The sequence below is a fragment of the Pangasianodon hypophthalmus genome, chromosome 6, assembly GCF_027358585.1.
Source record: "Pangasianodon hypophthalmus isolate fPanHyp1 chromosome 6, fPanHyp1.pri, whole genome shotgun sequence".
NCBI lineage: Eukaryota > Metazoa > Chordata > Actinopteri > Siluriformes > Pangasiidae > Pangasianodon > Pangasianodon hypophthalmus.
The window spans coordinates 26,656,186-26,671,187 of record NC_069715.1 but is presented as its reverse complement, the minus strand read 5'-3'; the positions used below and the strand labels follow the sequence as shown (position 1 = coordinate 26,671,187).

General features: G+C 37.7%; 1 protein-coding gene and 1 long non-coding RNA gene across 4 annotated transcripts in view; one reads left to right on the top strand and one right to left on the bottom strand.

Moving 5' to 3' along the window:
* LOC113526510 (uncharacterized) overlaps positions 1–8,109 on the top strand; it is a 50,346-nt gene extending 42,237 nt beyond the window's left edge. The window contains exons 7-8 of one of the 3 annotated variants that reach the window (XR_008301917.1): positions 3,101–3,382; positions 7,988–8,095. This is a non-coding gene — a long non-coding RNA (uncharacterized LOC113526510). Of the gene's footprint in view, positions 1–3,100; positions 3,383–7,987 lie in introns of all 3 variants that reach the window. The other 2 variants (XR_008301921.1, XR_008301918.1) reach the window with 2 other exon arrangements.
* On the bottom strand, positions 2,514–13,448 carry chrnb4 (cholinergic receptor, nicotinic, beta 4 (neuronal)). The gene is made up of 6 exons (XM_026913603.3): positions 12,972–13,448; positions 8,001–8,146; positions 6,989–7,033; positions 6,636–6,745; positions 4,442–5,495; positions 2,514–3,254 (listed from the first exon to the last, which is right to left on the bottom strand). The coding sequence occupies exons 1-6, from the start codon at positions 13,018–13,020 to the stop codon at positions 3,081–3,083; spliced, it is 1,578 nt and encodes a 525-aa protein (XP_026769404.1). The 5' UTR covers positions 13,021–13,448; the 3' UTR covers positions 2,514–3,080.
* Positions 13,449–15,002: the final 1,554 nt, after the last annotated feature.

Genomic DNA, 15,002 nt, shown 5'->3' with positions numbered 1-15,002 from the left:
TTTAAACACTTACTGACGGGATTCAACAACTGCCCTTGAATGGGTTTTCTGTGTTGAAATTGTTGTCACTGCCAAATAGACACATGAGGTAAATAAATAGCAGGTTGAAAAACAATGCAGCATTTATTCAATGCACATGACTGAGACTAATTGGACAAATTACATTGCTCCATAAAAATAACAAAAATGATGTGCACATCCAACTAAACAGGTGCTGGGCTGAAATACAGTTCACCTGAGAAGGATCCATTGTTGCATGAAAAATGAACTTATGCAAAATCCTTTATTGTTTGTGTGTTACGGAGGTGCTGAGGTGACATGGTGGATATTTTTCAATACGGCATTGTTACAAATTGATACACTGATCCTTTATTTTGGGTAAAATTATTGTAGCTATAGTGAGAGAGAGAGAGATTCCCACCAATCAGCTAAAAACTAGGGGTCTTCTGTTGGCTTTTCTCTTTTTCATGAGCTTGGACTGGGTACAGCTGACTGGCTAAAACCTCAGATCTGTCTTTTTTGTAGGGACACTTATGCTGAATGCTCATTTCTGACCTTAGTTCAACTTATGTGAGTATGATTATGTATGAATGAATTGACCCTTTAAAAAAATAAATAAATAAATTACTGTCACTTGCCACATCTAGGGTGGTTAGCACTGTTGCCTCACATTTCCCGGCTTATGATCTTGCAATCCTGTTCTGTAGCTTTCGATATTTCTTTATGTGACAATAAAAGGATTGTTGTGAGAGCCCATCCAAAGCAATTAATGGGCTTTTTGTCTTCAAGCATGGGTTGAAAAACGAATTAATACCTGCAGCAGAGACAGTCAGTCATTTGAAGGATGTAACAGCAGCAACCTTAAAGTGAAAATGCAAAAGAAGGCATGTTGAGTAGCAGAACTAAAAAGATGAATCTTATATAATATGCTCTCTGTCAGCACAATTTAATGAGAATCTCTTTCTGGAACACAAATACAGGAGAGATATCTATGTTTTATATTTGTGTCCAGCAGAGGGCATGCTGTATGAGCATATACAGTACATGTGTGTAGTTGTTTTTGACTCTTTTGATCCACATTGGAAAAAAGTTTTTATTTTTTGGTAAAGGCCTTAATAATCTAAAAGATATATGCTTGAGATCAGTAGAATATCTTATGATCTTCTGGTTGCAGAACTATCAGTACACACTAATCTCTTTCTCAGTGAAACCATAATATGCGTAATAAATTATGTAAGAAATGGAGCCAAACTCATTAGCTAAGTACACAAAAGTAAATTGGCTGACGTGGATTCATATTAAACATGTCTAACATTTTAAAACGCACACTGGCAAGATTTATGAGAACTTCAAAAATGTGACTGGATGTCAAATTAATGTAATTTAGTCTCAGTATCATTCATTCATTCAATAAAATCTCTACCCTGGTTAGAGTTACAGTGGATCTGGAGTCTATGCTGGGAACACTTGGCACAAAGCAAGGATACACCCTAGATTGGACAAAAATCCATCACAGGTCATCATTCACACCTATGGGCATTTTAGAATCACCTATCCCCCTCCTGGCTCAGTACTCAGACCCTGGACCTGTGAGACAGTAATGCTGGTGTAAATGTATTTTTCAAACTATAAAAATAAGTCAATATATGGTTTAATTTTTGGCATCCACATCAGATTATTTGCTGTTAACAAATGTATTATTTTGGACCTACGAGGAGACAAGTGCAACAGCGCTGCCAATGATCGTACAAAAAATACACAGATTGGTATGAAGAAAAGAGCCTAGGGCTGATTTCTTTCTACCTCAGACTGTAGATTCATTCAGCCTGCTGTCAGTCAGTGACAGTTGTGTCAGGTGCTTACGCAGAGTGACACACTACCTAGGTTTGATCTAATGCGGATCTTTGCTGATACATCCATAACAAGTCGTTAGCAGTGATTGAGAAGGTGAATGTGAAATACAGTCATGGGTACAATGAGGTGGATTATTTACTCTATCATCCTTTTTTTTCTAAAATGCCTTAAAACGAGAAACTAAAGGTAGGTAGATTAAGCACACATTGTCCAATCAAATTACACAAAAGGACAACAGAACTGTAAGTTTAGTGTTTTATGGTTTGATTGAGCTTTTCTGTTGGCCATGTCTAACATTTCAAAGAAACCCGGCATGAACTCAGTCAGGAATTACAGACTTGAAACACTTAAAAATAAATAAATAAATAAATAAATAAATAAAAGCAGCTGTCTATCTGTCTTTAACCGTGTGTTTGCTCCACATCATTCTTATTATGTCATCAATGAGACCTTACTAGTTTCAATGTAGAGCTATTGATAGAGATCGGATTTTAACCTCCCATCTAATGTCACAATCAGCCGTCAGCGAACGCTCTGCATATCCATGACCGTCAGTGCTAAACACATACACAACAACCAGGGGAAGCATTTAATCAGATCATTGCAAGTGGAGACCATTTTTATTAGAGAATCTTTTATTAGATTTGTATTATCCCACATGGTAATTGAATATTTGCGGTAAAAATGCTGTATTGCCCTGCTACAGCTGAAGAAAGAGGAGAACCATTAAACATTGACTAATAAATATTTAATTCACTGGTTTATTGGCCTGAAATAATATTTTTAGAAGAAGAGTGACCTTGTATTAAGGTGAAGTGTCCTGATATAATCGTATAACCTTGAAGCACCAGTGGCTGTCCATATCAGTGGACATCATTATGAAGGCAGGTGATGTTGGCTAATCGATGATGCTGATGATGACTAATCAAAAATTGGTGACATTTTTAGTCCTGATTGGATGTCTATAGAAGTTTTTCAGGTATTCACAGGCAAAGAAAGAAGTTAGTCAAGGTGATTTGACTTGTGCTGTAATCCTGAAGACATTTAGCCATCCATTATAAAGGTTTCATTATTTTTATCCATCATTCAAGACTAATTTATCCTGCATACCAAAAGAAAACTGTCTTCAAGATTATACCACAAGTCCTTGCTCAATGCCTTACTACCATGGCTCGTTTTTTTGGACATGTAGATCTGGTATTTGTCATCCCATATTGATGCATTCTTTACATCCCATCCCTCCTAGAGGATTCAGCATTCGGCTGATAGATAGGAACTGTCTGGTTCTGGAAGACTGGCTGAAGGAAAAGGCCCAACGTCCCAACCACACACACAATTACAAAGATCCACAGAAACATCCGATCCACCACCATGGCGACGTACTTCCAGTCTTCAATAACCTGGGGAGAAACCAAGAGGAACATCACATTACCAGTGAAACCAGAAACCTCGTAGAATACAAAGCAAGATGAAAACTGGCAGAGTGAAAACGAGTCTGAGTCTGAGCAAAGTAAACAACTTTTGGAAGGTGATTTACCCCATGACACTTTGTCTGCTTGGTGACATTAGTCAGCTGTGCATGCCTTTCACTCTTAGACTGATTTATTTGTGAAAACAGTAAAAGGGTTGACAGTGGTTCAGCTTTAATGTAATCTCCATCACCTCCCATTCTCACTTCAGCTCTATTATAGTGCTTCTCTTTCGAATCCGAACCCAGGGTTATCTGTATCCTCGCCAAGTGCATGTGTCGGTTTCTCAACCAATGACAGTTCAAAGTTCTCTCAAGGTGGTGACTTGACAGGCACACATAGTGAAATACTACTCAATGTTAAGGAAAAAAAAAAAAAAAAAAAAAAAACATTTTGAAATGAAACAAATATACATTGTGTTCATTCATGTTTAGTTTCAAAATGAAAATGGGAGAAGCAGATTTTTATTGTATTTTCGCTTTTTTGGCACACAGTACAATGGGAAATAAATTCATTTATTCTTACAATTATTTACAAAAACTACACTATTGACTCATTTGTGATTGTTTCCTCTTGTTTCACTACACAAAGTCTAGAAATGTAATCTATTTTACAATAATTTTATAATTTATTTATAATTTTTATAATTTGCAGTGCGGTAATTTATAGTTACTGTATCCATACTAGGAAACTGCAAGCCTGGGTTGTCGCATCAATGTGTCAATCAATACGCTCATTAACTGTAAACTTGAAATGTTGTAAACCCATGTAATGATTCTTACTGGTCTTGAAAAATTCACTGAGACTGTAAGTCTTTCTTAGGAACATATAAACCATGTCTAAAAAACAATCTGTGATTCTATTCTATTAATATAGAAAAGACATTTATTTAATTACAGCTGAGAAAGGATATTTGCACTTGAGGGTAAATGTCTTGCTCAAGAGTCCAACACTGGCTCTCTGGCAATCCTGGGATTTAAACTCACAGTCTTGAGTTTATCACAGTTAATCACAAGCTCAGAGCCTTGAACACTCACCCCACCCACCTTATACACCAACCAATCTTATATAGTTCCCCATTCTACAGAGAAAGAATATACATATTACTCATCACTTACATTCTGATCATCGTCATTTCCCATCATGTGGTCAGCTACATAACGAACTCCATCCACTGCTTCTTGAACATCAGCCCCCAGGTCTGATAGCCCTCCACCTCCTCTCGTGTCTCCTTGGTTCAAGGCATTGCCATTGGGCAGGAACTCCGTAGGTCGCTGATCACCTTTCCTGTAAAAGCTGGTCCCTTTGCTGTAAAAGTGTCCTGGTGAAGACAGTGCTGATGCTGAAGATGCAGCAAGCAAGACTGAGGCAGAAGAGGACATTCCTGACTTGCAGGGAGCTCCACAACTAAGCCCAAGCAGAGCTCTATTATCTTTGAGATGTCTCCGCTGGTGTAGCCTCTGCCGGGATGAGTTTCCTTCAGGTCTTCGCATAAAAAGCAACATGGGAAGTTTGTCCAGGAAGACCAGCTTCACCCATTTTGGCATGGTATGTGTACTTGGGGATCGATGATGCACGTTGAGCACGCATACACTCGTGATGATGGAGAATGTCACCAGCACCATGGTGAACATCAGATATTTGCCGATTAGAGGGACATCCAGGGATGTAGGAGGAACAATTTTGGAGATCAGCAAGAGGAAGACAGTGAGGGCCAGAAGGACAGAGATGCACAGGGTCATCTTCTCACCACAATCAGATGGTAAGTAGAAAACCAGGATGGCCAGAGAGGTGATCAACACGCAGGGGATGATGAGGTTGATGGTGTAGAAGAGAGGTTTGCGCTTGATGATAAAATCATACGTCAGGTCCACATAAGTCGGGTCCTGAGGGTTGACTGTCCTCCTTCCTGGCAGAGCTAAAATGTCCCACTCTCCACTAGGAGTGAAGTCATCCATACTGGCCACTTCGGACTTTAAGACGAGATCGATCTCTGTGTGGTCGTACGTCCATGAGCGGAACTTTAGTGTGCAGTTCTGCTGGTCAAAGGGGAAGTGTTTGACCTCAATCTTGCAGGCGCTCTTGTAGATGGCAGGAGGAAGCCAGGCGATGGTGCCGTTAAACAGCACAATAGCGTTGGTGAAGACTGTCACCTCATATGTGCCATCAGCACTGGAAAGGAAACAAGTTGTAATATAATGTCATAAATCATTATTATCTATTTGTTTTGTTCACTACTTTGCAGTCTCTTTTGGTTTTAAAGCAATATGCAGCTGTAAAATGTGTTTCAACATTCCCAGTATAATTGTATCAATATTCATGGAAAAAGACACAAAATTCATTTTAGTACTTGACAGTCCTCAAAGGAGGGAATCTAAGGGTCACTAAAATCATATTTTTGTTTCATAATTATTTAAAAAAAAACATATTTCTAAGAAATATGAATGAATGATGAATCAGTTGGTCTCATAACTATTTGCACAACTCAAGTCACATGATATGTTACGAAGGTTAAGTTTATGGTTAGGGATGGACTTCATAGATTTTCATACACCTTTTCTATGAAAATATGAAATTTTATGAATTTTACCAGAAGCACCTTTAACGGGAATGTACAAATCAATGTGAGTTAGCTAGTCTGCTAGCTGACAGGCTATAAACTTAGTGTAGCTTCTTCGGGATCTATATTTTTGCTCCGCTAGCAGAAAAACAGGACATTCGACCATATAGTGTCCGAAATGTCACTTACTCGATATTAATTTCTTGTTTATAGAACTGTTGTATAAAAGCAATATCATATGAGCAAGAGTGCGGTAATACTGAATATCAGCACTTAATAAGTGCACTCTTGCTTGTGCGATATTGCTTAAATAACGTAATTGGTGACAAGAACTAACCTGTTTTGCATTACATTAAATATAACTATTTACTAGGTATTAAAAAGTATGACATCATTCTTTAATAAATAAAAAATAGAAACCGTTGGCTGTGGTATAATACATTACAGGATGTGCTGTTATAGGAAAATAATGAACTTCTTTCTATATTATTGTTGATTTGGTAACAATGTCCTGGTGAAGTTTACTCCTTATATAAATGTTCCCAAACTTAGGGCAGATAATTGTGTCTAACTAAAATATCTTAACTAAAATATGTTAACTAAAATATTTCACCTATAAGTTGACACATTAGACTCTGTCAAACATCTATGAAAATTATGATTGTTAGCATTAATCGAAATATATGATACTGCATTATGTATGCACAGAATTGTCCAAATTATTTTCTAAATATCCCATGTGCTTAACTTACTTATTGTATAACACAATGTCAGGTAGCCAGATGTGTCTGGAGGGAATTCGGAGCTTGTCAATTCCATCGTATTTGGACGGGTCCCATGACAGTCTGTAATCATTCCAGTTCTGAGAGAAGAAACTGGCGTTACAGTCCAGGTCATTTTGAAATAATGGCTTCCCAGCAGTCAGATGGCACTTAATTACACACTTCATTATCATTTTAATAAGTTGTAGTGAGTGGGACTGATTGCTGCTCTGCTATTGGAGCGGCATGTCTACGGATATATTCACATTCAAGGGCAAGGACCCCAGAGCTGTGTTGCTTATTACTAGCTAATAATTGGTGGGTAATGGACTATTCATGCTTACCTGCGTGAGCCACACGTTTGTCGTCATGATTTGCTCCCTCTCATTCTGTGTGGATTGGATAAACACACAAACCCTCAAATTAAGGCATGTACGTGACTTTAGCATACCAGTACAGCTTCAGAATTGTCTGTTGACAAGTTTCCACTATACAGCCATTTATTTCAATTCTAACACACAAACAGTGTGGCATTCCACAGTCAGGGTAGGCCTGACATATAGAGCTAACTACAGAATTATTGGCACCCTTCAAGAAAATTGGCAAAATCTCAGTCTACAAATTTGAACCGTTTTGAAAACATGTGGACTGTCCATACAAACCTAAGTACAAACCTAAGAATATAAAAAGGAGCTTGAAATGTTATGCATAAATAATCCAAGATCTTCCAAGTGTCCCAGGTGTACAGCTGTCTTCAAACATTACAGGAAGAGTCTCAGTCCTGCTTTCTCTTCTTTAGATGCTTCACGAAATATTAATCATGAGCGTACTCTTCATTTTGAAACAGCTGTATTTTGCATGTAATAATATATATATAAATTTTTATATTTAAAGGGTGAATAGAAATTTTGATTACCTATAACACGTAGCTTCTTATTAAAGAAGTTAAACAAATCATATAACCAACCTGCACTCAAACAAAAGATACTGTCCAGTTTTATATGCAACAACAGTTTCAATTACCAGATGGGAGACGGGCTCATAAAATTGGATATAGCACTGTGTTTTTCCTTGATGGGTATGGCTCTGTAAATCATAGCTGAAAACCCATCTCAGTGCTAGCATTATAGCTCCTGTAAACATACTTCAGACCTTACACACTGGACGCCTTACAGAAAAGTGAAGGAACGTAGACGTGGGCAGTGTGTTTGGTAAATAGTGCATTTTTTTTTTTTATCTTATTAACTTGAATAGAAAGTGAAGAAACAGCTCACAACTAAGAAAGTGTTAATCTGTTTCATCACTTTTAGCTTCTCTATTTTTTTTTTTTTTTCCATGAACAGAGTTTGTCCTCACCACGCTGATGAGCTGTGCCAGAGAGACCTGCAGCTTCACGGTCACTCTTTCCGTTCTGTTCAGGGCAGGCCGGATGAGGTTGTTGTAACGATCCTTTGACAGGAGCCAGTTCATGAGCCGCTCTTCAGAGTCTGCACAGATGGCACCTGGAAAGCAGAAAGGAATGCAGGAAATCTCAAACTTACCTTCTTCTTATTATTATTATTCAATTGTCCAATTTTCACTTTTTTTATTTGCTTGGTCAGTACCATAAATTAATTTTATTATTTATAGTGGTTGACCGGTATGGGTTTTGTATAAATTTTAACAAAATACATCTGCATTAAGCAACGTTTGTTCAAGCCATGGCTAAAAATGTCTACTTAGAATAGCAAAAATTAAATTACAGCATGCTACTAATTGTTCTTAATGTATTAAACTCAGGTATCCAAGTGTAAATGGTGGAACTTGCTTCAGTCTCAGTTGCCAGTTAACAATCACAAACATGTTCATTAAGGAGTTCATGTTGCTTATTGTTAAATTATTTTATTCTTTAATTGTATGAACATTGGTTAATGCTGTGTTGATTATTTGTAGTGTTACATGAGCCTTAATTTTTTTCTTTTTTTTTTTGCTGTCTCTGATAAAATATGCATTGCATTTCACTGGTTTAATCTCTCCCATAGCTCCTCTGCATGTCTAGACATCAGCAGCATGGAACATGTTTTATTACTCTGCTAGGAGACCTGCTGCTGACTTTGCAGCCTTATAAAGAATGATCTGTTCCTGAATCCACAATCAGTCAGCCACATTTAAATGCGTGACAGTAGAGGAACACCAACAGCAATGCAGAAATGAAAAGAGAAGGTACATAGTGTCCTAATATTTAAGGTATTACAATTGGTTCTAGCACTTGGAGTCTAGGAACCATTATTAACACAACTGAATGTTATATTCCTTCCAAATGAGTAAATGTAAATATTGAGATATGCAGCTAGTATACTTATATATCACACAATTTCTTTATGCTTTTTAAACTTTCAGAAAGATTTTTTCCAAATGCGCTCACTTTTGTGCTTGCCATGCACGTCTACCTCTGGATCCATTGCTAATGCTTTGCGTGATGATTCTGGTCTTGGAGCACGAATGGTAGATAATTGATACAAATAAGCTGTGACGCTGTTTAACATTGCATTAATTAATGATTACCAGAGCTGAACTGTAAGCTTTGCCCTTGTGTTGCTGATTGGAGGAAATGTAGAACACAGACAAATGAACACTAATCCTACACTAATAAACAAGGTAGTGTGGTGGCAGAACCTTGATTCAAACACATGGTGAGCAGGGACAAGATGAAATAAGCAATATGCACTCAACGACTGCTGAGCAGTAACTTAACCTCAGTAGGCGTTTGCTCAGGACTAACAAGTTCTAGGTTAGTAAATGACTTGGAGTTGGGTGCATGTGCATGCCAGTATACAGTATATGTAAAGTCATGTTATACTCATATACAGTAGGGTCTGAAAGTATAAAATAATATTGTTTTTGAAAAGCAAATTCAATATAAGCAGTATCAGTTGATTCCTTGAATTTGTTTGTTCAGGAGTATTGATTAATTTTTATTCCAGTACCTCTGATAGTAGTGTCAGCTGCGAGCCAAATCATGGGTGTACATTTGTGTACATTTATTATTAGTTTATTAAGTTCTATAGTTGCAACTTATTCACAGGGACTTGTATGGCAGATGCTCCACATAATCTAAGCCTAAAAATAAACAGATCTTAAAAAAAAAAAAAATCAATCAATGATATGGTGATGCTTTTTGTAAGGAGAATTTTATTTAACATTTATGGAAGGAGTCTCCAGTGTCAGGGATTCATAACAGTCAGAGCTAAAGCTGTTCCTTGCAGTTTCTCAGTAGCAAGCTACATTTTTCAGTCTGACTAACTACATGGGAAAGTGACAACTGTTTGTAGCTGTTATAACTTAAGTGATAACTAAATTTCATGGCTTTTAATAAAATGTAACTATAAACTATGGATAAAACGTATATATGTATTGTTTACAAATTGCTGTGGTATAAGAGGAGCATTTTGTTGCATGCTTTTTTAGGAAAGTAATCAGCTTTTGATCAGACTGCATCACACTACCCTATCCTTGATTATTTGCCTATAACAGCATGTCCTGAAGTGTTTTATTCTTTCCTTCCAGAGAAACTGTGCTCTACTGCCTATTCTCTACACTCTTACAAAAATAGATTAAATCTCCTAGATTTAAAGTTCATTCAGTTTGTCCCTCTGGGGGACCCTTTAATGGTTCTATGTCATTTTTAGCTCAGATGTTTCATTGTTTAGACACTAACCTATTACAGTGCATTATGGGACTTTATAAGAGCATTTGATATTCTTCAATATGGTTTCATACATGACCTCAGAATTGCAAAACTCTAAAAGTAGTGTACTATGTAGTGGATAGAGTTCTGTTTCTGACATATGGAACAAGCTTGTATGAAGAAAACAGAGACAATAAGACCTGATGCATAGAGAGTCAACACTGATTTAGAAGTGTACATGTGCTATGTAATTTCAGTAAATTCTATGACAACCATTTAAGAACCTGAATCAAATAAAACTAAATCTGACCCTGGAGTGGAGATTGACTTTACGCCACTGGTTGAGATTCAGTTTCTTCTATCTACCCTTCTGCTGCCCAGTGCTGCCTTGAATGAAGGCAGAAAACCAATGGGGATTTCTTTTCTCAGTCATTTGATACACTTGGGTTCTCCATAATACACTAGTGCTTTGAACAGCTCACTATAACAGATGTCATATCACCAGAGCACCAGGCGCTTCTCTTTTACTGGAAGCTGCCCAGTGTGAAAGCAGGACTCTGCTAACAAGATGTCTGAGAGTCTGCTTGTTAATCGCAACATTGTCTGTGTCATCCAAGGTTTATGTATGTTGTTCGAAGTATATGATGGTTTTGCTGAGACTGACAAGAGGCTGTTTCAGCTTTTACCAAAGCTGAGTGTATAAAGTGTTCAAAATCTTTTACATGACTGCAAATAGTCCAAAATGTCAGGTAACACTCATTCACCTAGTATATTATGTTTAAATAACAGGGTCTCACACACTCTTGTAACTTACACTCTAGAGTCTGGAAACATATTGGCTGGCAATTTTATACTCTTTTATGTAAGGAATAAATACTTGAGGGTGTGCTGTTGTAGGAAAATAATCAAAGGATGCTAGAGTGACGTGGCCTGACGTGATGCTGAGTTACCTTTGCCATCCTGAAGTTGATTGTTTTCCTCTAACAGCATATCCTGAAGTGTTTTATTCCACTTTTACCGCAGCATTTTGCGAACTATTGCAATTTTTATTTTACGTATATAACAACACGTCATACTTTATCCATTTATACTTATATTTATTGTTGTGGAACACCCTCAAAACAACTTAGTTCCTGTTTTCACTTATGTTATAACAGTCATTCCCTCACCAATCTCTCTTTTATCTTTCTTTTTAAGTCAAGGCATAAAATGCAGTTTGGCATGTTGCCAAAAAACCACAAAGCCCTCCATCTTCCTTCTGTCAGAAAACTTAAAATTACGGTTTTACCTCTGACTGTTGACACTGGAGACTCCTTCCAAAAATGCTAAGTAAACATCTCCTTACAGAAAACTCATCAGTGCTTATCAGTGATTAAACACAGTACAGGAGCCACAAGTCTGTGAAATTTTTTATTTACAAACTATATCTAAGTAATAATACGACAAACTATACGTCTAAGTAATAAATGTTTCGATGGGTGCCGTATTGTAGAAACACAATTCCACATCCTTATAGAGTAACCTGTGTAGAGTTAAGAGGTAAATCGTGGAGTGCGTGAATTGGAGTGTGTAAATTGTGGAAGACCTATAGCCAACATATAGATAAAACCTTCTTCTTGTTGTAAAACTGAGCTGACTGACAGACATCTGAGGATATATAAATAATTACCAAAAAAAGGTTTATTTTCAAAAATCCAGATCCAGTTGTGGTTTTAGGTCACAATTCAAATAGTAAAATAAACAGGAATGATGAGCTATTAATGAGGATTGTTGAGTAATATTTTATTGATCACATTTTGACGTGATCAATCAAATATTACTCAACAATCCTCATTATCAGTTCAGGTGAAGGCGCATTCCTTGTGAAGGTGCATTTAACCATATTATGCCCTGAAATTGCACATGTGAATTTATGTGACATCAGTGTGAATCAAATGTGATCCCATGCAACAACAACAACAACAAAAAAAGAAATGAAAAATAATTAGTCATGTATCTGTGTGGGTTTCCTCCAGGTTCTCCGGTTTCCTCCCACTTCCCAAAAAACATGCATCTATAGAGATTGGCTACGCTAAATTTTCTCGCTAGGTATGAATTAGTGTAAATGTGTGTGTGTGTGTGTGTGTGTGTGTGTGTGTGTGTGTGTGTGTGTGTGTGTGTGTGGTGCTCTGCAATGGACTGGGGTCCTACCCAAGGTGTATTCCTCCCTCATGCCTAGTTTTCCTGGGATAGGTTGCAGATCTACCATGACCCTGACCAAGATAAAGCACTTACTAAAGATGAATGAATGAATGAATGAAAAAAAATAAAACCACATGCCCGATGTGTGAAAAATGATCATGAAAATGAATGAATAACTTGGAAAATAAAAAAAGACATGTGAAAGGTCCACGTGTGAAACTGTTTTATATGTTTGAATTAGCATCTAGAGTTTGAAATTAATGCATAAGATAATAAGATACGCATATGGTATTATATTATTAAGATAATAAGCTAATAATATAATACCACATGCTGAAGAGTCTCCAGATGAATTTATGGAGGTGTGCAATCAACACTGCAGGAAGGTATTTAACTGGTCAGGATTTTGACGTGTTCAGAAAGTTTTGCTACACACTAAAGCGTGCTTGGAGAGGAGAATGAAGCGGATTTGTACTTACTCTGGACGAAGGTAAACGCGTAAAGGAGGGTGCCGAGGGTCCGTGTCATGGTCGACGCCGCGTTGTCCGTGCGCGCTCCCTTCACTCACTCCCATCACGCGCTCACACGCAGCGGGGACGCGCCTTATCTTCACCGGACGGACCTGCACACACACCCACACACTCACCGGGTCGGTTTCAGAGCGTGCAGCTGTTTCCTGTCGGCGTGAATACAGAGAGCTGTGGTTTTCCCCTCCCTGTAATAATACACAGCAGCACTGCGCTCCTGCGCTCCTGATCCTCTCCTCCTCTTCTGCTCCTCTTCTCCTCTCCTGCGCTCCTCTTCTCCTCTCCTCCTCTTCTGCTCCTCTTCTCCTCTCCTGCGCTCCTGATCCTCTCCTCCTCTTCTGCTCCTCTTCTCCTCTCCTGCGCTCCTGATCCTCTCCTGCGCTCCTCTTCCTCTCCTCCTCTTCTGCTCCTCTTCTCCTCTCCTGCGCTCCTGATCCTCTCCTCCTCTTCTGCTCCTTGTCTCCTCTCCTGTGCTCCTGCTCCTCTCCTCCTCTCCTCCTCTCCTGCTCTTTCCTTCGCTCCTGCTCCTCTCCTCCTGCTCCTCTCCTGCGCTCTTGCTCCTCTCCTGTGCCCTCTCCTCTTGGTCTGTCTGTGATCTATCTATCTATCTATCTATCTATCTATCTATCTATCCTTACAGGTCACATGTGTCACTCAACTTCGTGTGGTTTCTTGTCACGTTACATATTATGTTACACACATTTTCCACCTGTCATGCATGTGTTTTTTTTACTATTATTATTATTTTCACGTGCTATTTTTTTTTTCCCAGATGCGACTTTTTCACACAATTAACATGTTACATGTTAATTTTCCACATGTAGTGCATTTGGGTTTTTACACACAACAGGAAGAATTTAATTTTCACATGTAGTGCATGTGTTTTTATTTTCAGATATAAATTCTTATAAGATTGATTGAATTTTCATGTTAATTTTTCACGTATAGGGCATGTGGTTTTACACAATACTCTTATTTTCACATGGTAATTTTTTAAATGTAGTGTGTTTTTATTTCTTTTATTTTCACATGAACATTTGTGTTCACATGTGGTTTTATTTTTCACATGTGATTTGTGACGCATTTCATTGAATTTTTACACGTTAAAACGTGATTTTATTTTTCAGATGTGATTTGTGACACATTTCATTGAATTTTTACACGTTAAAACGTGATTTTATTTTTCAGATGTGATTTGTGACACATTTCACTGAATTATCGCATATTCATTTTTCACGTGTAGGGCATGTGGTATTTTTCAGATGTGATTTCTCAGACATGATGTGATCACATATTATTCACAAGATTTTTTTACTTGAGTTCACATGTGCAATTTCAAGGCACAGCATGGTGAAATGCACCCTTTTTCACATGATTATATACATTACATACATAATTATGTAAAAAGTATGTGATTTTTCCATAAGTCTGTCTATCTATCTATCCATCCATCCATCCATCTATCCATCCATCTGTGAGCTGAACTCTACATAACACTTTGTTTCCTCTGGGTCATTATGTCACGGGTGATGAGGAGGGAGGATCTTTAGATGCTACTGTGGCTGGCATTATTGAGCTCCTGAGTGTCTAGAGAGCTGTTTGACACTTTGTGGTTCGAGGTGATGGAGAGGTCACAGGAGGAGAGTTCAGGAAATGTGATGCATGAACACTACTGATCTGACCTTGGGTCTGGGTCAGTTATGTTTCTCTCTTTCTACCTATAATTGCCTTGTGTCTAAATGACCCACTTGTAAAAAGTTACGTTTAAGTTTTCACTAATTTTTATATTGCAACAATACCAAAAAGACACGAAATGTTCACATTTGGATAAATGTTTCTAATGAAATATGGTGTTTTTGTGAATGTTAAATAAAAAGGTGATTTTTAAAAGTCCATATTACATGTTACATGTCTGCAAACACACCAGGACATCAGGACAATCACAAAGCATATGAAAACAAATTTTGTGTGTTAATTTTCAAA